We start from the raw sequence: 27548 nt of genomic DNA on the forward strand, positions 1-27548 counted from the left end.
ACAGGTAGGTTGTTTCTGCCTGGAAATTTATCAGAGGGTCAGCTCCTGTAAGCTGTTTCTGATTTTCGTTGATCCTTCCCTTCTTCTTCTGAAACAACAAAGCTCTGAGTGTTTCAAGTTTCTCTCTCTCCCCCGCCAATGGATTTACATGACAGCAACAATAATCATCTAATTAAGCCTGGGCAGCCTTTTATAAGTTAGCTCTTGCAGGCCTTGCATTACTGCAGAAGTTCAACATTTGTGACTTTTCCTAGGTATGTTTTAGAAGAAAGAGTGAAAAGGGAAATGCCCCAGCAAAAGTAATCAGGTATCTCTGGATCCAGATGGTAATGCTTTGTGTGATAATGGTCAAAATCAGAATTACAATGGGTTGGCTGGTGGCAAGGGTCCTGTGATCCAAGATTGATTGTAAGTTCCCAAGGAAGATACTCTGATATGATTTTCAGATGCTGGCCCTGGCCTACCTCAGGACTGGTAATGAAACCAGGATAATGTATTTGTTTGTCCTACTCTGATCCGGGACCCTTCTTTTCTTGCTTTCTCCTTAGTGTTGAGATAATAAGATTGGGCAACAGTTTCTATATCAACTGGGATCAGAAGATGTTTTATGCGCCAAAGAACACACCAGCACAGGCTTGTACCACCACTCTTAATGAGGAGCTCGGCCAGGTCAAATACCTGTTCTCAGACAAAACAGGGACCCTGACTAAGAACATCATGGTTTTCAACAAGTGTTCTATCAATGGGACACTATATGGTATGCATGTCTTCTTGCTTTTCCTCAGTCTTGGAGAACTACTTTGCAGATTGTTTTCAAGGATAATCAAGCTCTAAATTCACATTTGCCTTTTATTCTCATAGCCTTCTCTATTCACTAGATAAAATGTAAAGATCACTTAGCCCAGTCAGTTCTATTCAAAAGTATTTAATTAGTACCTTGTAGATGCAAACTATCATGTTAGACATTGGAAATATCAAGATATACAAACTTAATCTCTGTCCCAAGGAATTTCTGATGTCTTGGAATATCAGTTCGTTCACTCTCATATTAAATCAGATAGAGAAACCAGCATATTACTGTAGCTACTAATTTCGGATTCTCCCTCAGGCCAATAAACAGTCTTGAAAGAAGCCATCAAAGTGTAGTCAGAGTTTGATCAGTATCTTCCATGCCCCATTCCTCGTTTATTTCATACCTTAATCATAAGCTTGTTTTTGTGATAGTATGAAGGCCTCATGTGTGTGAACATTCATGCCCAGTGCACTAACTAACAGAGATAGGCAATCTCATCTAAAAAGCTAGAGCCTGTGGGATGTCTTCTGGGATGATGAAAAAACTTTGAAACTAGAGAGATGTGGTAGGTGCACAATATTGTGAATGCACTAAATGCCCCTGAATTGTACACTTTGAAATGATTATTTGTGTGTTACATGAATTTCTCCTCAACTAAAAAATAATTATAATTTTTTAATTTAAAAGAAAGCTAGCATTCTAATATTTCCTATTACCCCTGTCAAACAAGGTTTGTTTTTGGATGAATTGATTTGGGTGAGGATCTTATTCTCTGGCTTATTGTAAGACCATACCATATACTAGATAAGGTTGAAAAGGATCGTGGGTATTTCTGTGCTTGGACTCAGAATGCCTCCCACCCCCATTCTGTCTGTACTATCGACTGACCTAGATCCTAAACATTCTAGCTCTATTTTCAGATCTCTCCTAGGTAACTTTTCTGATTGGAGGGCTTCCTGAAGTATGAAGTCTCTCATAGATCCAGTGACTAACCTCCAGCCTCCCCTCACTCTCACTTAAGGGAGAAGAGTTGGGACCCAAGCAGATACCTTCTTCTTACCATGGGCTTGAGGAAGGAAGCTTACTGTAGCACTGAGGACTAGGTGGCCTGAGTGGGTTCCAGGCAGCTTGACTGCAAGTCTAGGATGATAGAATCAAAAGAAAAAAGCTTTTAAAAATCCTCCTTTAAATTACCATGTAACCCAGTCACTTCATTCCTAGGTATATACCCCCAAAAATTGAAAACAGAATTCAAGCAGATAGATATATGTTAGTGTTCATTGCAGTATTATGCATAATAGCCCAATAGTAGAAACAACTCCTGTGTGCATCAACAGATGAATGGAAAACAAATTGTGGTATATCCATACAATGGAATGTTAGTCATAAAAAGTAAAGTCAATGATAAAAAAAGGTAATGAAGTTCTGACACATGCTACAACATGGATGGTCTTTAAAACATTATGCTAAATGAAATAAGCCAGACACAAAAGGAAATATTGTATGATTCTTTGTAATCTATAGAATAGGCAAATGTATAGAAAATACATTAGAAGTTACCAAGGTCTGGGAATAGGGAGGAATGGGGAGATTCTGTGTAGGATGCTGAAAAAGTTTGGGATATATAATGGGGATAGTTGCACAGCATTACGAATGTAATTAATGCCACTGAATTGTACACTAAAAGTGTTTAAAATGGCATATTTTATGTTATATATATTTTACCACAAAAAAACGTTAAACTTTTCTTTAAAACCCTTGTCAAGTCTCTGCTCTTTTTACTTGCTAACAGGTACTGTCTATGACAGGTATGGACAGAGGGTGGAAGTCTCTGAGGTGAGTGATTACAGTTCCCTGTGAAATGCATATGGGAGCTGAGTGAGGCCTTGGTACATGGTAGCATCTTAACACAAGTTGGGAGGCCCTTAGTCCCTGAAATATTAAAGCTTTTGTTGGCCCCATAATATCAGAAAGCATTATATAAATGACCTATGTTTATTTGAGGAGATTTGGGTTTGTGTTTTAAAATGAAAATGGCTTTATTGGTGGGGGCTTGTTTCTGTTAAAAAAAAATCTGCGCTCACTTAAAAAAAATTCAAACAATACAGAAATCTCTGAAGAAGAAAGTTAAAATCATTTAATCCTGTTTAGGTAACCAATGTAACATATGCTTTTCCTATGTATATATACACATATATATAAACCTAGATATGATAGATAGATAGATAGATAGATAAGAAGAAAGAGAGAAAGGGAGGGAAGGAGAAAAGAATCATAGCATACAGGCTATTTTCAGCCTCTTTCTATTCACCTAACACTATATTGTGGTCCTCTTTCCATGTCACTAAATTAAAGTCTGCATCGTCATTTTGAATGAGCATTGTATCCAATTATATTGATATACCTTCATTTAACCAAGACCTATTTTTGTTCCATTTTGTTTTGCTATTATAAATAGCATTGTGGTAAGCACCCGATACACACATTTTTGTCTCCTCTTCTGATAAATATGTCCTTGGAATAAAGTCTTAGAAGTGAAATTGGTTGATCAAAGGGTAGCCACATTTTTATTGCATTTAATGTTACCATATTGCCCTTCAGATAGATTAAATCAAAATATAATCAAAATATAATATATGAAAATTTCTTTTTCCCCTATCTTTGTCAATACTGGCTATTAACAGTATTTTAATATTTAGAAATTTAATTGGTGAAAAATGATATCTCATTTAATTTACCTTTCTTTGATTACTAATCAGGTTGAACCATTTTTATGTTTATTTTCCTTCCCGATCACTTTATTGCCCATTTAAAGTTATTTTGTGAACTGCCTGTTCACATACTAATGCAGACCAGCCTCATGCCTCCCTCTTCAATTTATCTCTCCTCACGCACCAGCTTCTAATTTTAAAGAATGTGCCAGTACAAGAACCCAATTCTAGAAAAGGCTCAGGGGATGCTATATAATGATTTATCTTAAATTACTGAACCCACAAACTTCCCAGAGTTTATAACTGTAGTTGGCCAGGTCTAGGGCTTGGCATTGGACCTGACTATACTTCCTTACTGCATTTACAAAACTCTTTCTATATCGGATATAGAAAAAAGCCCATATAGCTCACTACAAACTCCCCTTACCCCAACATAGCATCAGCAGGACAACTGTGTCTGTATTTGACATGTTGGATCCCAGCCCAAGTAGTACCACAACTACAAAGAACTGGAGAAATATCAGTGAGAGTTCTAGTATGGACTGGAGAAATCTGTTAATATCACACTCCAGGGGATGAAAGAGCCTCAGAGTCAAATTAAACCAGAAAAAAGAAAAAGATGTTTACCCAAGGTAGCTACCAACAGCCTAGCTGAAATGGAGAATGAGAGGCATGTCTATCTATAGGAGCCAAGGTCATAGCCAGGAAAATGGTAATTAATATTAAGTCCAAAGACTGAGGCAAAGTCAAGGACCATGCGGGTTAGAAGCAGGAAGGAGTCAGGTATGCTGGCAGGTCAAGTAAAATGGTTTAAAATGAAATCTGGAACAAGTGGTATGTACTGAAGAGTCCTTGCAATGCAGCCTTGCCTGTATCTTGCAGTATTCCTCTCTAGCCTCCTTGTGGAGTTAAATCGGAATAATGTAACACAGTGATATTACTGACCTGATACCACAGTGATATCAGAACTCAGTTCTATTCCCAGCTCCCCAAATCAGGCAGAGGACAGCTACAGAAAAAACTTTTTCCAGATACCATTTACTAATAGGGCGCAGTTACCCCCTTCTGTCCTCAGGTTTGATTATCATGGATTTGGGACTTGGAAGAGGAGAGACTGAAGCTGGCCATTGATCATTCGGGGTAGCTGGGGGAGAAGGGGAGTAAGAAGGGCCTGCCAGGCAGTGCTCAGCTTGTCTCCTGTGGGATGAATCTTTTCTGGCCCAAATGAATGGGTAGTCCAGGTCAGAGCTAAAAAGGCCTGAGAAACCAGTTATCTTGCTTTTCTCTTCCCATCTTCCTAAGAGTTCTTATCACGTTACAGAAATTGCTCCCAAATTGACCTTTTACAAAGTGTCAAGCTGCTGCTGAGAAGTTTGTTCTGGCTTATGTGTTCCAGAAAACAGAAAAGGTCAACTTCAGCTACAACAAACTGGCTGATCCTAAGTTTTCATTTTATGACAAGACGTTGGTGGATGCAGTAAAAAGGAGAGATCCTTGTGTGCACTTGTTTTTTCGCTCACTCGCATTGTGTCATACTGTCATGGCAGAGGAGAAAGTGGAAGGTGAGAAGGGGCCCGAGGCATCACGAACTGAGAATATGTCATAGAGTCTAGGCTGGTTGGAGGTGGGGGTGGTTCATTATCTTTCTTAGTCTAAGAAAGAACTTTCTTTTTTGATGTTTATTATTATTATTTTTTTTAATCCTCACCTGAAGGTGTTTTTTCCATTGCTTTTATAAGAGTGGGAGGGAAGTGGGGGAGAGAGAGAGAGAGGTGAGAGAGACATATCAATTAATTGCTGTCTACATGTACCCTGACCGGGGCCAGGGAAAAATGGAAAAAATTGGTCTGTGCTCTGACCAATTGCTTAGTGGTCAGAGCATTGGTCTGTGCACTGACCATCCAGTGCACAGACCAATGCTCTGACCACTAAGCAATACCAGCCAGGGCTAAGCAAGAACTTTCTGAAAGGAAGTGTTACCTAACAATGGAATGGATAGTCAAGATAAGTAGTGAGCTCTTAGTCACTGGAGATATTCAAGTAGAAAACAATCTCTTGGTCTTAAAGAAGATTCAATCATTGGATAGGGGTCAGACTTGTTGCTATTTAGGGAGCTTCTGATCTTAGACTATGTGATATTCTGTCATAGAATCCATCTGAATTGTCCCCAAGATCAGTCCCACTGTCTCTGACAAGACTTCCTGAAAGGTGAAGTAACAAACTTCATAATTTAAAGGTATCCCCACATATCCTAGTTTCTTTAGTAATGAAATACAGGGTGGGGCAACAGTAGATGTGGATATGTGAAACACAGTTTATTCTTGTATTATCATTTATTATTGTATTATTTTCTATACAAACAACTATAAACCTACTTTTGCTTCAACCTGTATAACTATATTATCCAGGAATTTATCCAAACCTTTTTTAGAAACAATGAGAAATGACCAATTATAAATTAAGACTTTTTTCTTAACAAAAAAGAACTTAAGCAACTGAATAAATCACATCCTTTAAAGTTAATATACTCTTTATATAATACTTCTACTTGATTACTTTACAGTTTTATAAATTGTTTTCATTTATATTATCTCCTACAATCTTTACAACGGCCCTCTGAGGTAAGCAAAAAATGAAAAATGAACCCAGTTTTCAAGGAAACTGAAACTAAAAGAAATTAAATGACTTTCTTAAAATCCCATAAGAATGGCAGAGGTGAAATAGGAACCCAAATTTCACGTCTCCTGACCCCATGAGCTCCCACCCCACCTCTCCAGCTTCACATTCCAAAAGCTGCTATTGCTTGGAGCATATTTGGACTTTGTTTACTATACCTTGAATGAAAAAGAAATACAGTAGGAAATAGTCTTATTGTCCCATAGATATACCTTATGGCTGACCTAAAATTATACTCCCCACCTACCTCATTCACAAGTATTAGACTCTGATTATTAATAACTGTTTTTTGATTTTTTAAAAAATATGTTTTATTGATTTTTTACAGGGAGGAAGGGAGAGGGATAGAGAGTTAGAAACATTGATGAGAGAGAAACATGGATCAGCTGCCTCCTACACACTCCCTACTGGGGATGTGTCCTCAACCAAGGTACATGCCCTTGACCGAAATCGAACCTGGCACCCTTGAGTCCGCAGGCCAACTCTCTATCCACTGAGCCAAACCGGTCAGGGCTTAATAACTGTTTTTAAAAATTAAATTGTCCTTCAGAATATAAATAATCCAAAATATATCTCAGGTTGTAGTGAAAGAGGAACTAAAAGAGGAACTCAAGAAATGTCTTGAGTAATATCAGATTGAAAGACTGATTGGACAAAGTAAGTCATTTAGCTTCCCAAGATGAGAGTTTCAAAGATGACAGTACTCATTCATATATATTTTTAAATTGTTTATTAAACCATCAATATTATTACCATTTAGCAGTATTTATTTAAAGTTTGGCCAGTCTTATACAGGAGCACTTTATGCAGGACCATCTGCATGAAACTCACAAAGGAGACCTGTTGAAAATTCTATTTCTTGGGCCCTCCTCTGAGATTTTATGAGTCTGAATTAGTAAGTTTTGATAGGCCAAGGAACTTGCATTTTTAACAAGCCCCCTAAGCCATCTTTATCCATTAAAGGTGGAAAATAACTACCTATGTCCTTGTTCATCTGTATATGTTGCATGTACCATGTACCTCTGTAATACTAACTCAGGCCTGTGAAATGAGTTGAAAATATTGGAAAGAAAACAATTTGACTTGTTCTATACAACCTGGCCTTTTAGGGCCAAACTATGAGGAATTTTTAAAGAAAAATGTGCCCTCTTGGGCGCCATCTTTATGTAAACAATTTGGAAGACAGTGTCACTTCTGGGTGGACTTCAGTTGCACCTCTCTGTGGGCTTTCGCTGCTCTCTTCTCTCCTGCCAGGTGAGCTGGTATACCAGGCTCAGTCCCCAGATGAAGGTGCCTTGGTTACTGCTGCCAGGAACTTCGGCTTTGTGTTGCGTTCCCGTTCGCCTGAGACAATCACGGTAGTTGAAATGGGAAAAACCAAAGTCTACCATCTGCTGGCTATTTTGGACTTCAGCAATGTGCGCAAGAGGATGTCTGTTATTGGTAGGTGCCCCTCCCAGTAGGTCCTCTCTCCTTATTTGTCTTTCATATACTTTTACACATTGACTTTCTCTTTACACATACATGTTTTCTCCCACTCACATGCCTTCTCACAGGTACCATGCCTCAAATACTAACGCACAGCCATTTCCACTTTCTCTGTTACATATCTTTATATTTAAACACAAAGGGGGCTTGCTACCATATGTAAGGGCCCTTCTTTAGTTTTCCTGAGTAGTGCCTTATAAAAACCCTTAAAGCTAAGATAAAATCCATAAAGACTGAACCTGGAGTAAGAGATGGGGGCAGAAATATAGGGGAAATTTATACTATCTTTTGCTCAATTAGTTTGGGTCATTCTTCATCCTTGGTACTTACTAGGTGTGAGCCTTAGTATGGAACTCAGACTTGAGAAGCTAAATGTGGATCTGCATTAGTCTTCCACAGGTGATATTTAACCCGTGGAAGAACTGATTTCATAAAGTGCTCTCTCATTCTCACCAGCCTTCACCATATCACTTACCTGCTATCCCTCAGTGGCCCAGACAAGTTCTTCTAACAGTGGGCCTATATGGTTACTTTGCTTATTCTTAGTGAAGACACCTGAAGATCGGATAATGTTGTTCTGCAAGGGAGCAGACACCATCCTTTGTCAGCTGCTTCTTCCATCCTGTACACCCCTCAGAGATGTGACCATGGAACATTTAGATGTAAGTGTGTAGGTTGTAGGGGAGGGAAGCTGAGGGTGGTTCTGTGTACCTGGATATGTGTCCACATGTGTCCCTCTGTCGTGTTTCTATATGGGTGTATATTGGTGTCTGTGTCTCTTTAATTGATGGAAGAATAAAAACTACCTCAATCTGTGGGATTCTCACTGACCACATTGTCAAGGAGTTGGATGGCACAGGATCCCAAGAGCATAACAAGGATTATGTCAGTGGGACCACTTACCACATCAGAATAGTTCTAATTCCTGGCTTTGGAGGTCTGATGGTCAGACCTAGAATTTGCTTCAGAATAGGTCTGCTGGTATGGGAGGCCCCATCCCACCAGCCATGATGAGATTAGATTGTTTTTAGGGCATGGAGCAGAAATCGCCAGGCCTGAGCTGTTTAGGGGACTGTTTTATACCATCCTGTTGACCACAGAATTAGAATCACCAAGGCTACCTCCCCTCTACCTATCCCACTCCACATCCAACCTCTTGGATTTGAGATATATCAGAGAGTGGCTCCAGTGTGCTAGCACTAGGAAGGAAAACTAAATCCATATTCTCTGGAGTGTCTACCCTTACACCTGGATATATAGAGGGTTGGGGGAATAGGGCATGGAATGGGATGAGGAAGAGGTAGATCAGAAAAAAATATTTAAAGAGGAAATATATTAGAGAACATGCTATTTGGGACATTTTGGCTTGACTATATTTAACACATAGTCAGAAGTCTGAACAAATGGCCAATAAGCACATGAAAGATATTTAATATCATTAGCCATCAAAAAAATACAAATCAAAACCATAGATACTACTTTACATCACTGGGGTAGCTAAAATAACAAAGATGACCAGACAATAGTAAGTACTGACAAAGATGTAGAGAAATTTTAACCTTCATACATTGCTTATGGGAATATAAAATAATGGAGCCATTTTGGAAAACAGTCTGGCAGTTCTTGATAATATTAGATGTTGAGTTATTATATGACCCAGCAATTCCACTGCTAGGCATACTTCCAAGAGAAATAAAAATATACATCCACATAGAAACTTATACACAAATGTTCATAGCAGCATTATTCACAATAGCAAAAAAGTAGAAACAACCCAAATGTCCATCAATGGATGAATGGATAAACAAAATGTGGTGTCTTCATACAATGAATTATTCAGGCACAAAAAGAAATGACATAGCCCTGGTCATTGTGACTCTCAGTTGGTTGGAGCATTGTTCCATACACTGAAAAGTTGCAGGTTTGATCCCTGATCAGGGTACGTACAGGAGGCAACCAATTGATGTTTCTCTCATATTGTTTCTCTCTCTCTCTCCCTGCCTCTCCCTCTAAAATCAATATATATGTCCTCAGATGAGGATTTAAAAAAAAAGGGGGGGGATGACATACTCATACATGCTACAATGTGAATGAACCTTGAAAGCATTGTGCAAGAAGCCAGTCACAAAAGGCCACATGTTGTATAATTTCATTTATATAAAACTAGTGGCCTGGTGCATGAAATTCGTGCAGGGGGGCGGGGAGGGCCCCTCAGCCCGGCCTGCACCCTCTCCAATCTGGGACCCTTCAGGGGATGTCCAACTGCCGGTTTAGGCCTGATCCCACAGGGATTGGACATCCCTCTCGCAATCCGGGACCACTGGCTCCTAACTCAGAGCAGGGATCAGGCCTAAACCAGAAGTCGGACATCCCTCTCACAATCCGGGACTGCTGGCTCCTAACTCAGAGTGCCAGTGGGTCTTTCTTTATTTTTATTTATTTAAATGTTTTTTTTAGGCCAAAAGTCTATGATCTTTAATTAAAACTGAAAAACTGTCAGGGACAGGATGACAGAAACCCATCCTAAGTGGATGGGATTCTGGGGGTGGGGGAGTGGGGAACATTGTTGACACAGTTGTCAAAATTCAAATGGGGTCTGTGTATTGAACCTTAATACCATTTGAATGGAGATTTCCTCACGTGGTTGGGTGGAGAATTATTATGTAGGAGTGTCTGCTTTTGGGAAATACACAGGGGAATATCCGGGCATCCTGTCATGTGTAGAGCATGGTCTCAAACAGCTCAGAAAAAGACTGGGGGAAATGGGCATATCCTATCTAATAAAAGAGTAATATGCAAATTGACCGTCACTCCAACACATTAGATGGCTGCCCCCATGTGGTCAAAAATGGTCACCCCCATGTGGACACAAGATGGCTGCCACAAGATGGCCGGCAGGGGAGGGCAGTTGGGGCGATCAGGCCTGTAGGGGAGGGCAGTTGGGGGGGGGACTAGGCTGGCAGGGCAGTTGGGGAGAATTGGGCCTGCAGGGGAGGGCAGTTGGGGGAGACGAGGCTTGCAGGGGAGGGCAGTTGGGGGTGACCGGGCCTGCAGGGGAGGGCAGTTGGGGGCAACCAAGCCTGCAGGGGAGGGCAGTTGGGGGCGACCAGGCCTGCAGGGGAGGGCAGTTGGGGGCACACACACACACACACACACACACACACACACACACATGCACGAATTTCGTGCACCAGGCATCTAGTATGTGTATAAATGCACACACTCACACACAGTCCAACCTTGCTATTTTCCACTCCACCTTTGTGCACCTGCCTATTTGCTAAGATCTGTAACTCCAGAATCAAGGCTTGCAGAGCTTCCTCAGCCATTGGGCCATGGCCAGGGTGCAGGAACCCTGCAGACGGACCTGTGGGCACAGTCCCAGCTGAGGTCCAACAGGTGCCGCTGTTTTCTTGTTTCCGCTCCAGTATGTGAACTGGGGTCTGTTTCGCGACGGGTTCCATTGGGGCTTTGGCATTTCTGTGCTTCCTGGTGGCGTCTGGCTGTGTGGGATGGCCAAGCTGGTGCTCCAGTGGCTGCCGGTTCCCTGAGCCCGAGAAGACTGTGCGGTAAAATATGGAGAAAAAATCACGTAAGCAAGTTCAAGCTGCCCCATTTCAACCTTAAGGAATCAACAGCACCCATCACATACGGTGTCCTTTCAGCGGAAACACAGAGAGCACTGCCCTGAGCACACATCTTGCCGACTCACTGGGGCCCACAAACCAGCAACAATGGCCACTTGCGGGTGACGTCATGAAGTCGTGATGCTGAGGCGACGCTGGGGGTGAGTCTGGCTGCCAAGGCCATGCCCTGGCCCACATCCGGGCCTATGCCCCACAGTGAAGCCTGCGGTCGGGCACTGACAGGCAGCTCAGGGAACTGACATAGCCATGTCAGTACCGCTGCAGTTTCTCTATGCACGTTTAAACCATTGTGTTCTTCCGGAAAGAAGGGCTTTCTCTCCCATTCTGGATGGCCACGCTCCCCCGGAGGTGCCTGAGGACCTGGAGCCTACCCCAGCCTCGCTGACCCCACGGGCCACTGCCCTAACAGCTCTGCAGCCCTCTGCATAGCCTGCCGGCACCATCCAGAGCGGTCCATCCATCTGCATGGCCCCCGAGGCCACCCAGCCACATGCGCTCGAGCTGCTCCTGCCTGGACTCCGCTTTCCCATGCCTGGTGGTGGGCCCAGTGCACCTGTAGGATCAGGCCTAAACGGGCAGTCAGACATCCCTCTCACAATCCAGGACTGCTGGCTCCCAACTGCTCACCTGCCTGCCTTCCTGATTGCCCTAACCGCTTCTGCCTGCCTGCCTGATCACCCCCTAATCACTCCCCTGCCAGCCTGATTGATGCCTAACTGCTCCCCTGCCAGCCTGTTTGCTCCTAACTGCCCTCCCCTGCAGGCCCGGTCGCCCCCAACTTCCCTCCTCTGCCAGCCTGGTCACCCCTAACTGCCCTCCCCTGCAGGCTTGATCACCCCCAACTGCCCTTCCTTGCAGGCCTGGTCCCTCCCAACTGCCCTCCCCTGCTGGCCATCTTGTGGCAGCCATCTTGTGTCCACATGGGGACAGCCATCTTGTGTGTTGGAGTGATGGTCAATTTGCATATTACTCTTTTGTTAGATAGGATAGAGGCCTGGTGCATGGGTGGGGGCCAACTGGTTTGCCCTGAAGGGTGTCCCGGATCAGGATGGGGGTTCCCTTGGGGCATGGGGCGGTCTGGGCGAGGGGACTTGGTGGTTTGCAGGCTGGCCACGCCCCCCGGCGACCCAAGCTGAGGCCCTGGTATCTGGGATTTATTTATCTTCTATAATTGAAACTTTGTAGCTTTGAGTGGAGCCAAGCCTCCTGCTTGCTCCGCAGCCCCAGCCATTTTTGTTGGGATTTATTTATCTTCTATAATTGAAACTTTGTAGCCTTGAGTGGAGGCCTGGGCCTGCCAGGGTGTGCGGAAAGCTTGGCTTCCTCCATCGCCGGGGGCAACTCAAGCCTCCTGCTCTCTCCAGCTTCGTGGCTGCCGCCATTTTGTTGGGATTTATTTATCTTCTATAATTGAAACTTTGTAGCCTTGAGTGGAGGCTTGGGCCTGCCAGGGTGTGCAGAAAGCTTGGCTTCCTCCATTGCCAGGGAAACCCAAGCCTCCTGCTCACTCCGTGGCTACAACCATCTTGATTGGGTTAATTTGCATACTTGCTCCTGATTGGCTGATGGGCGTGGCTTGTGGGTGTAGCGGGGTGATGGTTAATTTGCATATTACTCTTTTATTAGATAGGATGTGCTGAATAGGCAAATCTGTAGAGACAGAAAGTAGATTAGTGGTTGCCAGGATTTGGAGAAAAGGGAATGGGAATGACTACTAATGGGGTTTCTTTCGGGGGTGATGAAAATATTCTGGAATTAGATACTAATGATGGTTGCACAACTTTATGGATAAATATTTTTTTTTAAACCTGAATTGTATAATTCAAAAGACTGAGTTTTATGTTATCTACATTATATCTCAAGTGTTTTCAAAGTTGGTTAAGCCCAGCTGGTGTGGCTCAGTGGTTGAGCATCGACTCATGAACCAAGAGGCTAATGGTTCGATTCCTAGTCAAGGGGCATGCAGGAGGCAGCCCATCAATGATGTTTCTCTCTCATCAAAGTTTCTATCTCTCTATCTCTCTCCTTTCCCTCTTGCTCTAAAAATCAGTAAAAAACATATTTTAAAAAATAAAAGTTAGCTAAATATCCCACACAAGATGGTTCTTATGTCTTACACTGGTTCCAATAGGCCACAGTATTTTTTATGGGCTAGTCTGAAAACTCTTATCTTTAAACCTTCTAGAACACATGAATTAGGTTATCTTCTTAGCATTTCCACAGACTTGCTTCATAAAACGGTTTCAGATCTTTTGACCTGCTTCCTATACCAACCTAACAGAAACCCATAGTGAAGCCTGACTACATTACAATCTATTAACCACTGATGATAAACCTATGAGTTAAGCTGCAAAAACCTACACATGCAGAAGCATAGTTCTAGAACCTCTAGGACAGAGATCAGCAAACGGTCCATACAAAAATAAGTGGCAGTCGGGATTTTGCCCCAGAGCCCTAGTTTGCCCATCAGAAAAGAAAATTAAAACAGAAGGGATAATAAGAAATACTGTTGACATTGACATGGGCTGCTAAATTATTTTTTGAAGGGTTAAGAATCTGTCAGTGGCCCTAGCCATTTTGGCTCAGTGGATAGACCGTTGGCCTGTGGACTGAAGGGTCCCGGGTTCGATTCCAGTCAAGAGCACATGCCCAGGTTGTGGGCTTGATCCCCGGTGGGGGGTGTGCAGGAGGCAGCTAAACAATGATTCTCTCTCATCATTGATATTCCCCCCTCTCTCTCTCTCTCTCTCTTTCTCCCTCCCTCCCTCCCTTTTTCTCTGAAATCAATAAAAAATATATATATTTTAAAAATAACCTGTCAGTGTATTGTTAAGCTTGCCAACTCCTGTTATCAGTATCCTATGCAAAATCAGTTTCTGCCGTTTTTTTTCTTCTTAAGAAGTTTCTAAGATCTTCTCTCAACCTTCTGTTTCATAGCTTCACCTGCCAACAGTACAGAGGTTTAAAAGATGGCATCCTTACATATACTGCTTTATGTTAATTTCACCTGACAGCTAACATCAAGCACTCAGGAGTTACACAGGGAACTAAGAGCAAAATATCAAGATGATAAATTATATTTCTCTTTGTTCTTATAATGCAAAAGTGAATTGTTTTGAAGCTCACTATAACAGTGATCATGTAGAATTATTATTCATGTGCAATTCTCAGTACACAAAATCTGTTTCTGACCCACCTTCAGTTGAGTTCTACCCTAAACCACCCACATTCTCATCCAGCCCTCCTTGTGAGCAGGACTATACTTCTGCAAGACAGCAAACTATGGTTAGAATATATCTCATTGGCCACAGAGTAAAAAGATGCTAGCTCACCCAGAAAGCATTTCAGCAGTGGCCTCACTAACACTGCTGAGTCAACCAGCTGTAGACAAATATGTAATATGTGTGCTATTTGAGATGTTCATTGAATGCTCAATGAAGGATGTCAGAGACAGGAAAATAAAATGAATGTATGCTTGTCAAAAATAGAAACACCTTTTTATAACAACTTTTTTTTTATAAGAACTTTTTTCTTTTTACTCCCTTCATTTTCATATTATAGACATCATTAACTTCTCTGTAGGGGCTGAATTTTACAAGAAATAAATCTAGAAGGCTTGGTTTTTCCTATGGTCGCACTGCAAATTAACTAATTACAGATAGAAGCTAAAACCTTCTGTCAGTACTCTCAAACTTTGCCCCCAACTCTGCTGGCTCAATCCTTCATTTTGCTGAGAAAGCTCAGCAGTTGCTTTCTGGTTAGGGTAGGTACTTGCCCCATGGTACTAACTATTAAACCCTATTTTGCAGATAGACGGGGCCTGTGGAGTCAGTTGCCGCTCCCTGGACTTAGCCCTATCCCAGCCCAGGTCCACTCAGTACACATACATGTCTTCCAGGAATTTGCCAGTGAAGGCCTTCGCACCCTTGTTGTGGCCTACCGAGAACTGGACAAGTCGTTCTTCCATGCCTGGTATAGGAAACACAGTGAAGTCTGCTTGTCTTTGGAGGACCGGGAAAGTAAAATATCAAGTGTCTATGAAGAGGTCGAAAAAGACTTGACGGTTAGTGGGAGGAAGCCAGGGACAGGCACGATGGGGGATGGTGGTCAGCCAATGAGCAAGGGCTCTGAGAGTGGCTGCCAGCAAAACAATAGCTGCAGGCTCGCTCTGGATACTGGATACTGAATCCAAGCTAATTCAGAATGCCCTGGATCTTTGAAATCCATAAATAATGAAAAAATGCACTAGTTATAAATTTCATCTTTCTGGCAATGTTTCTTTTTTCTTTTTTTTAAATTCTCACCCAAAGATATTTTTTCCATTGACTTTTAGAGAGAGTGGAAGGGAGAGGGAGAGACAGAGAGAAACACTGATGTGAAAGAGACACATTGATTGGTTGCCAGGGCCAGGAGCCTGCAACCAAGGTACGTGCCCTTAATCGGAATCGAACCTGGGACCCTTCAGTCCGCAGGCCTACACTCTATCCATTGAGCCAAACCAAGTAGGACTCTGGCAATGTTTCTTATCCCAAATCTGCTCACAGAAGCTAAGTCATCTGGGAGAAATCAGGATCTGAATAAAGCACAGATTATATAGTCCAGAACTAATTGATGGAAGACTTAAGACAAAAATATTCTCTCATTCATTTGGCATATTTATTAAATTCCTCCTATGTGCCAGGCAACCCAAGCAGGTCTCTTTGGGATTAACTTGACAGAAGAAATGGCAAGAAAAAAGACCCTGAAACAGAAGCAGGCTTATCTTGTTAAATGAACAGCAAGACAGCTGGGGTGGCTGGAACAGCGCAAGTAAGGAGGAGAGACTTAAAGGACATGAGACAGAGAAGCATTTGAGGACTCAGAAGCTTTTAATCTAGCTATTTCCCTTTTCATGGGTAAAGGCCTTAAAAACCTTAGAGGGCTATAGTAGGTACAAACAAAAGAGGTCCACCCAAGCTCTTGTAGGGTTGAAATAAAAACTGGAATGGGATGTAGGGGGTCCTTTATCTGGAACCCATTGCTTTTGGAGACCAAAGGCAGGAAGCATGCTGTGAATCCAGAGAGAAGTGAAAGTATGTTGAGAAACAAATGGTTTAGAAGTGGTACAAAGCATCATGAATGACTTGGGCAAGTCTTTTCCCTCTCTGGTCCCTAATATTCTATGTTTCCAAATTTGATTTCAGCGTGTGGTTGAAAAGCTACATCTGTTGAGAGGTAGAGTGTGCTGAGTTTTATATTATTGGGTTCCTCATGCCAGGACAGGGCCAGCTTACTACAGAGGATGCTGAAGTGCCCATTGAATTGTTGGGTAGCATTAAATGCTGTGACTCTCCTTTCTCCTCACTTGTTGCTATCTCTGTTCGAAGCTCTTAGGGGCCACAGCCATAGAAGATAAGCTGCAAGATGAAGTACCTCAGACAATCAAAATGCTGAACAAAGCCAAAATCAGAATCTGGGTTTTAACTGGAGATAAGCAAGGTAAAGGGGAGTACCTCACCTGATAATCATGTTCCCAATCCACCTTAGCCATTTCTTCCTTTTCTTTTTTTCTTATTCATTTATTTGAAAAATACCCAGGTCAAGTCCATTAGGACAATTCCAGTCCTACATACAATTTGCTAACTACATACTTTATGCTAGTTGCTGTATTAGGCAGAGGACACAGATGTCTGTCATCGAGGAGCTCACAAGCTAAAAATTCTAGAGTTGTCTTTGACTGTACCCTCTCTGTTGTCCCAAAGATTCATTCTCTCACCGTGTCTCATCAGTTCCTCTGAAAATCCTCTTGGCTATGTCACCACCCTCTTTCGGCCTTTGTCCCCCTGCTGGCTGAACTTTTGCAAAAACTTCTCTGTTTCTTGCCCTTACTCATTTTAGTATAACCTACAAACAACCTAAAACATTCTACTTTTATGATGTTACTCCTCTGCTCAGGTCCCTACAGTGACTCTACATGGTAGGTGGAACTCTACTGTCTGGCCCTGCAGACCTTGATAATCTATTGCCTACACATCCTTATTTCCATCCTAATGCGACCATTACCTCCAATATGTCCCAAAACAAACTAATTTCTCCTGTAGCGCCTCTGTTTGAGTTGTTTCCCCATTTGAAATGTTTTTCTTCCCCTAGACAAGTCTTATTCATCCTCAAAGCCTTTCTCCAAGAAAGTTTTTCTGACAATTGCAACTCTCCTCTGACTATTAATACCACTTCCAGCCAGGGTTCAGGACTTAATTTTTTTTTCTTTAGTATGAATTTATTCTGAATTTCAGATTTCTTGATGTAAAGGAAACACTACAACCTAAACATCTCAGTCTCTCATAAAATCCAGCATAGAAATGTGCATAGTTCTGTTCAAGGAAATACATCCTGATTGCCTGGAGAAGTGGATACAAACTGAAATTGCTTTAAGAAACTGGAAGGCTTTGTAGAGAAGGCTAAGCCAGAATAATTCTAGCTATCAATAAATAACTCACAAGTCTCTACCAAGTAGATAGTCTTCTGTGTATGTTTGAATATGGTCTCCACTGACTCGTGAAAAACGCACTCTGCATCCATGGCAAATGTGGACAAATGGGCTCGGTAGCCCACGGTTAGTGTCTGTGTAACTGTATACTGTGAAAACACCCAGTTCCAGTGAAAGTGTGACCTGTGTCCCCCTTCCCTGCAGAGACTGCTGTGAACATTGCCTATGCCTCTAACATATTTGAGGATGAAATGGATGGGCTGCTTTTCGTGGAAGGCAAGGATGATGAGACTGTTGAGAAAGAACTCAGGTATAGATGAGAGAGCTGCCACAGCCTGTCCCTGGACACAAGAGTTCCCACCCACCTCTTCACCCAGTGTGACCCCCACACTACCAGAAGGAATAGAAGAGAAATGGGGGAGGGGTGAAACAAAAAACCTAAAATATTTGAGAGAATTTTGTGAATAAGCATTAGGGTTCAAGAGGTTGGAGTGTGGGGGTAGGGTGGGAGGGGAGGTGAAGTATGGTGTGTGAATGGTCAGGGACCTAAGTCAGTGGCAGGTCTCAAGTCGGACATCCTGGCTGGTGCTTTTCAGAGGCTCTATGTCCATCTTGCCCACTTTCACTCTGGGGCACATTTTCCTTCCGAAGTTCTGGGGCTTCAGGTCAGACACTGACCACTCCTCTTGGTTTTCAGGTCAGCATTATACAAGATGAAACCTGAGTCTCTATTGGAATCAGACCCAGTAAATAGGTACCTCGCCACGAAGCCCAAAATGCCTGTCAGGATACCTGAGGAGGAGCCCAGTGGCAACTATGGCTTGATCATCAATGGCTACAGTCTGGTGGGCAACACAGAGCTACAGCTCTGTTCTCTTCCTTCAAGGATCTTTTTTCCTAGGTCCAGCCCACTTCAGGGAAATTTCAAGACCCATGAGCCACCCCATTCCTCCTCCTTTCAGGTGCTCATGCCTGACAAACACCTTTCCCAAGCCTTCTCTAGGCAGGAATAATGAGGGCGGGGAAGCCAAGAGTACATTCCTTCTTTATCCAAATTCTTTACTACTGATGTGGCCTGTCACTTAGGGGAAGGGGGGAAGTGAGCAGAACCAGGTCCTCCAAAAGGAAATTTGCTTTATAGCCCAGTCAACTGATTAGACCCAGTGAGAGACCCTGACTGGTTTCCTGCTGGAGGCTGGGTCAGATGTGAGGATGCCTAGGACCCTTGGGATAGAGCACCTTGGGAACAGCTATGCCTGACCTCTCTCTGTAGTACAGGAGAGTATGGAGGGGAGGGGAGGGGCCTAGGAAGGTCCTGCCCTGAGAACCTTTTGGGCAGCCTGAAATGTGGGTGTGCCCTGGTGCTGCAGGCCTGTGCTCTAGAAGGGAACCTGGAGTTGGAACTGCTGCGAGCAGCATGCATGTGCAAGGGGGTGATCTGCTGCCGGATGACACCCCTTCAGAAGGCCCAGGTGGTAGAGCTGGTGAAGAAGTACAAGAAGGTGGTGACACTGGCCATCGGGGATGGGGCCAATGATGTCGGCATGATCAAAGGCATGTGAGCCCCCAGGCTTGCCCTTTCCTTCCTCTACTGGCAAAACTGATCTGGGTGACACTGTGTTACTGGCTCACACTCCTGTATAGCATATACTATATTGTACATTGATACTGTTTTTCAACTACATTCATGCTCCTCTATACCTGCATTCCCATTTATTTACACATATACAGTATACATCAGCCCATACCCAGAGGTATGCATGCACATTTAGATTCATATCCTTAACACTTATACACATATAGATGCACACAGCTCCCATAAGAACCCATGCATCTATACACAGAACAGGCTGTGCTACTACCACACTATCTTTCTGAGATGGCATCAAAGCCCACAGAAAGGACCCCTGGACAGGAGTCATAACCTGTTCCTTTTTTGAAGGCTTTAGGCCTGAGCAAAGTTAGGCTGAAGACAGGGCCGCCCAACCAGGAAATTAACGGCGAGGCCCAATGCAGGGATCTTTTCCTCCCTAAGGCAGTGTTCTAGAGAGCTTGCCCGGACTCCTCTGGCTGGGAGAGAATAGCAGACTCACTGATACTTTGGACCAATAGAAACAAATGGCTGAAACTGGTTTTAATTTCAGCTGAATGTTGTTAGCCTCCAACAGCTTGTAGTTCTATGAGATGTGGACAACATCTTGAGGTCCTCCAGTCCAGCCTCCCTCCATACAGGAAACACTAGCAGATATTCCACTAGGAAGTGTTCTTTCTCTCTCCCCCAGTTTCTAGAATGTATCTGTTTTTTAGGACCTTAGTGTTTTTAATTATCCATTAAGCAATGCAATAGTTTTGTGCCAGAAAAATCAATGAATTTGACCTACACTACAACAGACTAATTAAAAGTTTTAGGAACTTCCATGTTATCTTTTTTATCCAGAAAAAGTCACCTTAGACTTCCTGAAGAACAGTAACAAAGTAGTAGATCACTTATTCCTCCCAACAGTTGGATTTTAGCTGCTTAGATAAACTTAGATAATTAAATATTGTGTTAGATTGGCATCTATCCTGCATTTCTAATTGATTTAAGTGGCTTCAAGAGATATGAAGAAATGTTTACTTCAACATCTGGGCAGTAAGACAGAGCCCAGATGGCTATAGCAGGTGCAAAAACCATTCAAGACCGTTTCTAAAACTAGACATGACAGGCGTTCTTGAGCAGCAGCATCCAAAACAGTGCAGATGAAGGAGCTGTTTTCTGACTTGTGGGGCAGTCCACTAAGGAGGAACTGCCCTAAGTGCCATATTGAGCCGAGTCTAACTGTTTTCCAAATGTAAAATAAGGGACTTGTACAACATGACCTCAGCCTTCCTTTTACATTTTCAACATCTGTGACTGAGAAGCTCCTGGGGTTTTTTTTGCAGCTGCCCACATTGGGGTCGGTATTAGTGGCCAGGAGGGAATGCAGGCCATGCTCAACAGTGACTTCACCTTCTCCCAGTTCTGCTATCTTCAGCGTCTACTCTTGGTCCACGGCCGCTGGTCCTATAATCGCATGTGCAAGTTTCTCAGCTACTTCTTTTACAAAAATTTTGCCTTCACTCTGCTGCACTTCTGGTATTCCTTCTACAACGGGTTCTCTGCACAGGTAGGCGGTCAGGTGGCATTTCCCACGTTGGTAAACTGGGTCTGCTCTCGTCATCCCCACTTCAGCCAGCTCAGACTTTTTCTCCTCTAGAGACCAAATGTCTGACATGCTGCCATCCATCTGTAAAGCTCCTCACCCATGCTTATCCCATCTCCGAACCCTACACTTAGCCTTAGATTTCCAAACCCTAATTTATCTGACCTGGCTCTGATTTGGCCATGACTCCTACCTTCAGAACTCTCCCATAAGATATTTTCAACTTTTCCTGAAAGAGACCTAGAGTTTCCAAACATATGTAATGGGAATTTTTCTTTTTTCCTATTTTTTTAAGCATTCAAAGTAATCTTTATGGAACAGGCTAAGCCTCAAGGGGGCTCTGGGTCTTGGCAGTAGGCTGGTTATGGTGTTCACCTATTAGCCATACTTGGAAACACAGCTTCCCTTTATTTCTCCTTCCCCAACCCAACACCCCCCTCCAAAAGAAAAAAACAAAAACCCCACACACTATTTTTGTTCTGATGATTTTTTAAAAACTATAAGAGGAAGTTTATTTAGAATGTCTCAGAGGCAGCAGTAGTGAGCCATAGAAGTGGGCTCAGGATCAAGTTAGAGACACAAAAGAAGGGCTCTTGGAGCACGGGGAGGGGGGGGGGAGGGAGGGGAGAAGGGAAGGGCTCAGGTGTGCTTCAGAGAGATCCCCACTGGGCCCTCCATCCTGAGGGCTTTTATCGGGAGGTAGATTCATCAGCTTTCCAGGTGTGTCTCCTCAGCGTCATGGTCTCCACTGATAGGTCAGCATCAGAGCAGAGGGGGTCATGAGTCAATGCAGCTGGTCCTGATGTCAGCCATGGCGTCAGTCATTCCATCTGGTTTTGCTACTTTTCTGGCTCTGAAACTGAAACACAGCTGAAGGCTAGATGTCATCTCCAGGGGTTAATAGTTAAGGGAGTGCTTGTGCAAGGGCTTGTAGTTTCGCCATTGCTAGGCACCCTCTACACCTGGGCTCTCATTTCTACTCAGCTCGTGCCTATCTAACTGCCTACAACAGTTCTGCTGATGAAAAAGGAGTGCTATAATAACTCAGAAATTTCTAAATTGGGCAGATCATGGTGGTTAGTCACACCCCAGACCTATAGCTTCTTCAGTGAAAGGTTTTTAAGCAAGCCCTGTCTATTTTCTTGTGCATCTAGGTCTGCTCTAATGAATTAATTCCCCATTTGAATATGAAATCTCTCCCACAGTAGTGGGGAGAAGTGACACCTGGATTTTGATATGCCCCAAGTAGTCCCTTTTCCTATGAGAAGTTTTTCAAGAGTCTCTCAAAGATTCCCAAGAGAAACAACCTTGGGAACAATTCTCTTGGGAGAGCCCTACTGCCTCTGTTGCCTTTGGCTCCAAGAGAAAAGGACTAGTCAGCAGACAGTAGTAGACTTGTATACCTGCAGTGTCTAACAAAGCAGGTCTGGTTTGTGGGAGGTTTAGGTGTGTGCATGTATGTGTTGCTGCTGACCTCTTGTGGCTAGTAAGGAAAGGAGCCCTCTCTAGGCCCTAGGATGGAGCACCTAGATAGGGAAGGGTCAGTGGGTCTATCCTATCCTGCTTGCCAATGTTAGAAAGTGTCCAGTGTTACAGAAGCTACTGAATGCCATAAAGCAGATAAAGAAAAAAGCCCATTAAAAAAAAAAAGACTGGCAAAAAAAAATAAAAAGTTAAAATAAATAAGTAAGAAAAACTCAAAAAAAAAAAAAAGAAAAAAGCCCAAAGGTTTACATTCCTGAGGGGTATAGCTAGCATTCCCTAGCACCCTCCGGGTCCTTTCTGTGCAGGGAGGGGGCAGTGCCGGTCATGGTAGGGTTGGTCCAAATCAACCTCATAAGGTTGGCCACAAACAAACTTGATATAGCCTTGCCTCAGCCTGATAGCCAGAGTTCTAGGTAGAGTAGGACCAATAGAGACTGAAGTCAGCCATCTCAGATTTCTGAAATTCAAATCCTACTCTAAATTAGTGTAGTGATGGATAAGTGGTGGGGGAAGGGGGGATGGGAAGGGGGGGGGGGAGAAAGGGCTGCCTGGGACCTGGGAGGTGGAGCTGGAACTTTGGAGAAGAGGAGAACCTAAGAAATTGCCTTGGTATCCTTCCAGACAGTTTATGATACCTGGTTTATCACTTTCTACAACCTGGTCTACACCTGCCTCCCTGTCTTGGGCTTGAGTCTATTTGACCAGGTAAGACTAGCAGCAAGCCTTAGTCAGAGCTGAAGCCCCTGGGCCCTTGAGGAATATTCCCAAGAGTGAGGAGGACAGAAAGAGCTGGGCTATGCATGTGTAAATGGAATAATTTCCAGAGCAAGGAAGGGAGCTCATCACTGGAGAGGTATCATGGGATAAAGAATCCTCCTCCACATAGATTAATCATCAGTTTTAGAAATCCAAGCTTTCTTGCGTGCATTTTATCTTTGTAGAGAGTAACATGGAAATTGTGCTGTATAATAATTTGAGTATGTACCAAAGTAGTGAAAGGAAATAGTCACTGGGGCAGGACTAGATAAAGCAAGGGACTTTAAGAGAGGAGAGACCCATTCAGAGATAAGGAGATAAGCCAGTGCAGGGAGACCTAGATGAGGGTTCTTGAAGGCTAAGCATGGGAGTATGGGTATGATACCTTTGAATTATAGGGAATCAGCCCAAGGGAGCCATCTGTCCATGTCAGAAATATCCTGGGCATTGGAGGTCCTGGTGCCCTACCTCTCTCCTCTTCTACCTCAACCTCCAGTCCTGGGCACATGGAATAGAAAAGGAGTCTCCAAAGAGGAATAAAGTAGCTGAAAGAGGACATCATGGGATCATGGTTCCCAATCTCCAGCAGGGTAGGAAGGAAAATTCTCCATGACATAGCTGCCAGCCTCAGAGGAGCAAGAGGGATGAGTTGGGTCACTCAACAGTCCTAACTAGCTTCAATGGTCTAATTCTAGGGATCCACACCCTCTCAAAATAAGCCCCAAGCTTTGTTATCCAGAGTTTCAGATTTAGGAGAAGAGGATGGTCCAATGTCATCAACGTAGAGAATCCTCTTACCTGAGTCACCAGTAGCCATGGGAATGTGAGAGGCATCACATAACATGGATACCTCCAATAAACTCTCTGGTCCCCGTTGGCTTCCCCCTCTCCTCCCACTGGAACACTTAAAACTGGGGACTCATACCCCCAACTGCCTCCCCCACCCCAAGATCCAATCCTCCCTTCCAGCTATCCCAATCCTAATTGCCTCCTTTCTAAAAGTCCCCAATCCTCATTGCCTCTAGGTCCTTCCCACCATCTTGACCTTCTCCTAGCTTTCTTCCACCAACTAGATCCTTGCCTGAAGAGTAGGATTTCAAGCAGTGTCTGCGGTCACTGATCTGTACTCTAGTCCCACTTCTCAAGTAATCCATGAGGAAGCTCCTATGCAGCTGGCAGCAGATTCAATATGGGGAGAAGCCTCTACTCTGATGGAGATGGGACCTTCCTGAGCTTTCCTCCTTACCTTCTGGTGTTTCCAGGATGTGAATGAAACATGGAGCCTACGCTTCCCAGAGCTGTATGAGCCAGGCCAACTCAACCTCTATTTCAACAAGAAGGAATTTTTGAAGTGTTTAGTACATGGGATCTACAGTTCCTTCGTGCTGTTCTTTATACCTATGGGTACCATTTTCAACTCAGTGCGCAGTGATGGGAAGGAAATCTCTGACTACCAGTCCTTCTCCCTAATAGTGCAGACCTCCTTGCTTTGGGTGGTCACAATGCAGGTGTGGACAGTAGTGGTGGGGGTAAGGGCATTGGATGGGGAGGCTGTCTGGAAGAGAGGGAGGGAAGCAAGGAGGGAAGGTGGGAAGGGAGAATCCCCTATTATAGAATTGGAGAATGGAAGTGGCTGATAGGTCCCAGGTTATACAATATTGCACATAAGAGGGTGTTTTTCAGATTGCCCTGGAGACAACCTACTGGACGATGATAAATCACTTATTCACCTGGGGTAGCCTGGGTTTCTACTTTTGCATCTTATTCTTCCTGTACAGTGATGATGGCTTATGTGTAATATTACCCAATATCTTCCAATTCCTAGGTAAGGCTCTGTACAGTGTGTGTCCGGGGTGGGGGGGGTTGGAGAGGGGAGGTAAGGTGGGACATTAATAAATGTTTACTGAGAAGCTATTACTATGTGCTAGGCTCTGTGGAGATAGACAGGAGCAAAACATGGCCTTTGCCCTAAAAGGACTCAGAATCTAGCTAGGGGAACTATTTTACCTTATAGAGTTTGAAGACATTTTCAATTCCTTATCTAATTTGATCTTTACAAGCATCCTCTGAGGTAGTCAGAGCAAGAATTATTAGCACCATTTTAGAGACTGAAGGTTTTTAAATTTTAAATGACTCAAATCTAGGTCTCCTGGTTCCCAGTCCAATATTCTTTTCACTGTGGAATCCTGCCTTATTGTCTCCCATATTAATTTCCCTTCTCTCATCTTCACTCTGATGAGGACAGGGAGAGTATATACGTAGATGTAGCTGGCTCCCACCTCTATCAAGCCATTCATTTCCTTCCTCCAAAAGTCCTCTATCCCACTTTTATGTCCAGTCCAATGCTCCATGATTCCTATAACCAATCTCCAACTCTCCTGTCCTGCCCGGCCTTTAGAGGGAGACAAAGGCATGTGAATTCACAGTGACTTTGGCTGTAAAAAGGACCTCACTGCAATTCTTTTGCATTTATATTATTTCTGAGGAGACTAAACTGTCCCCAAATCAATAACTTCCTTCTTTGGACTGTAGAGGTATCTAAGTTCTGGCTGACAGCCCCTTCCTCTATGCTCTGGTTCAGACTTTCCCCTCCTGGCTCATTGTTTGCAGGTGTGACAAAGAACACTCTGAATGTGCCACAACTGTGGCTGAGTATTATGCTCAGCGTGCTCCTCTGTGTGTTGCCTGCCATTGGGTACCAGTTTCTCAAACCACTATTATGGCCCTTAAGTGTGGATAAGGTGAGTGGAACAGGGAATCTACTGAGATATAATTCAATTCATGACCCTATTTGCCTTTGCCTCTGTGGATAAAAACTCTGTCCCCCTGCTCTGGCTATAGGTTTTTGACACAATTCATGGCATGAGACATCCGCTGACATTCCCAGTCCGGAGTAAACTGAAAATTACAGGCTCTCGACGTTCTGCCTACGCATTCTCCCATAAACAGGGCTTTGGGCCCCTCATCACTTCTGGCATGTTTATGAAGTCCAAGTGGCCCAAGAAAAACAGTCCTTATAGAAAGTAGAGGCCTTTAGGGAAACCCCAAAGGAGTCAGTCATTGCTCTTCCTCCCTTGTTTTCACCTAACTTAGTAAGGAGGGCTTAGTTACACTGGGAAAGCAGCATAAACCTGCACTTCCACTCTTACTCCAGGGGCTCAGCCTCTTCATTCCCTAGCAGGCTGTGCCAGGTAAGGCAAAGAAAGGTAAAGAAAGAGCTCCCAGATATCTGTCAGAGTTGCAGCATTTCAAGAAAAAAGTGACTTTAGGCCTCCCTTCTATCAACCCTTCTAAGTTTTAGTCCAGACAAGCAAATGTGGAAGTAGTGGGTGGAGAGGGGCAGTGTGAGGAAGGGAAAAAAATAGAACCTAAGAACCTGACTCAGGGTCCTGTTTTCCATACTCAGAACAACCATTAACCTTGCTAGAGCCCCACACAAACAGTCCCATTCAAGCACCCTTCTCAGGTTTATCTGGGGGATTCAGGAAGAGTCTTTTGTTGGCCTTGGGTAACAAAAAGAGGAGACATCTATAAAAATAATGGTCATAAGAGCTGAAGGAGAGTATCTGGACCAAAAAAAAAGGGGGGGGAGGTGGTTCTTGCCTTAAAGACAGCTCAAAATTTTGCCTTCTTCTCTCTTTGATGCCTTTGACCCAAAAACTGATACCTTTTTGGGCCTCAGAATTGGGAGGAAGAAATTTCAGAGGATTAAATCTTTGCTTGAGGGGATATAGCCATAATTGGTGAACATTTGTCTTCATTCCATAAAATTCTTTTGAGAAGAAATTGTATTTACTTGGTAAATTGTTTATAAAAAAGTTGGTGGAGCAATAAATTGCTTATTTTGGAGTGGAGAGATTTGTATGGTCTGTTGGGGCCCCAGGGACAATAACATAGTCCAAGCAATATCATTGAACCACAGACCCACCACCCTCCCCATTCAAATTAAACCAGCATTTCCCTTACCCCCTTTTTCTCTCCTTTTTTAAACTCCATGCCACTCTTCTGCCCCCTGCTGCTCAACTCTTTCTTGACCTCAGTATGACCACAATATAACCATATAGCTCTATTCTCTTAGCACACCTTCAATGTTGATTCCCAAAGCTCAGCACTAGGTTCCCTGCTCATCCTTCTCTGTACACTTTTCCTGAGTGATTTTATCCAAACTCATGATACATTTACCAACAAAAATATTCTCAAGTCTCTATCCAAGATCTCTTTCTGAAATCCAGATCCATTTATTAAACTGACTCTGAGACCCTTCACTTAGTTGAATCTCAGGAAACTCACACTCAACCCACCAACCTGTAACTACCATTGCCCCAAAAAATTTCATCCCAGGAT

The 27548-nt window shown here is 43.4% G+C and overlaps 1 protein-coding gene across 1 annotated transcript in view; it reads left to right on the top strand.

Annotated features, from left to right (window-relative positions):
* Nucleotides 1–27057, top strand: part of LOC308248346 (phospholipid-transporting ATPase FetA-like) — a gene marked incomplete at its 5' end in the record, with an annotated part of 81102 nt that extends 54045 nt beyond the window's left edge. Inside the window, 15 exons of the mRNA XM_080668312.1 lie at nt 549–757; nt 2586–2629; nt 4901–5066; nt 7435–7623; nt 8215–8330; nt 15214–15378; nt 16682–16793; nt 17986–18091; nt 18479–18626; nt 19152–19335; nt 20704–20927; nt 24467–24712; nt 24888–25029; nt 25815–25945; nt 26046–27057. Of these exons, the coding sequence (XP_080524438.1) occupies nt 549–757; nt 2586–2629; nt 4901–5066; nt 7435–7623; nt 8215–8330; nt 15214–15378; nt 16682–16793; nt 17986–18091; nt 18479–18626; nt 19152–19335; nt 20704–20927; nt 24467–24712; nt 24888–25029; nt 25815–25945; nt 26046–26231 (2368 nt within the window). The 3' untranslated portion in view covers nt 26232–27057. The remainder of the gene's footprint in view (nt 1–548; nt 758–2585; nt 2630–4900; nt 5067–7434; nt 7624–8214; nt 8331–15213; nt 15379–16681; nt 16794–17985; nt 18092–18478; nt 18627–19151; nt 19336–20703; nt 20928–24466; nt 24713–24887; nt 25030–25814; nt 25946–26045) is intronic.
* Nucleotides 27058–27548: the final 491 nt, after the last annotated feature.

This window comes from Plecotus auritus (genome assembly GCF_963455305.1).
Source record: "Plecotus auritus genome assembly, chromosome: 5".
Taxonomy (NCBI): domain Eukaryota; kingdom Metazoa; phylum Chordata; class Mammalia; order Chiroptera; family Vespertilionidae; genus Plecotus; species Plecotus auritus.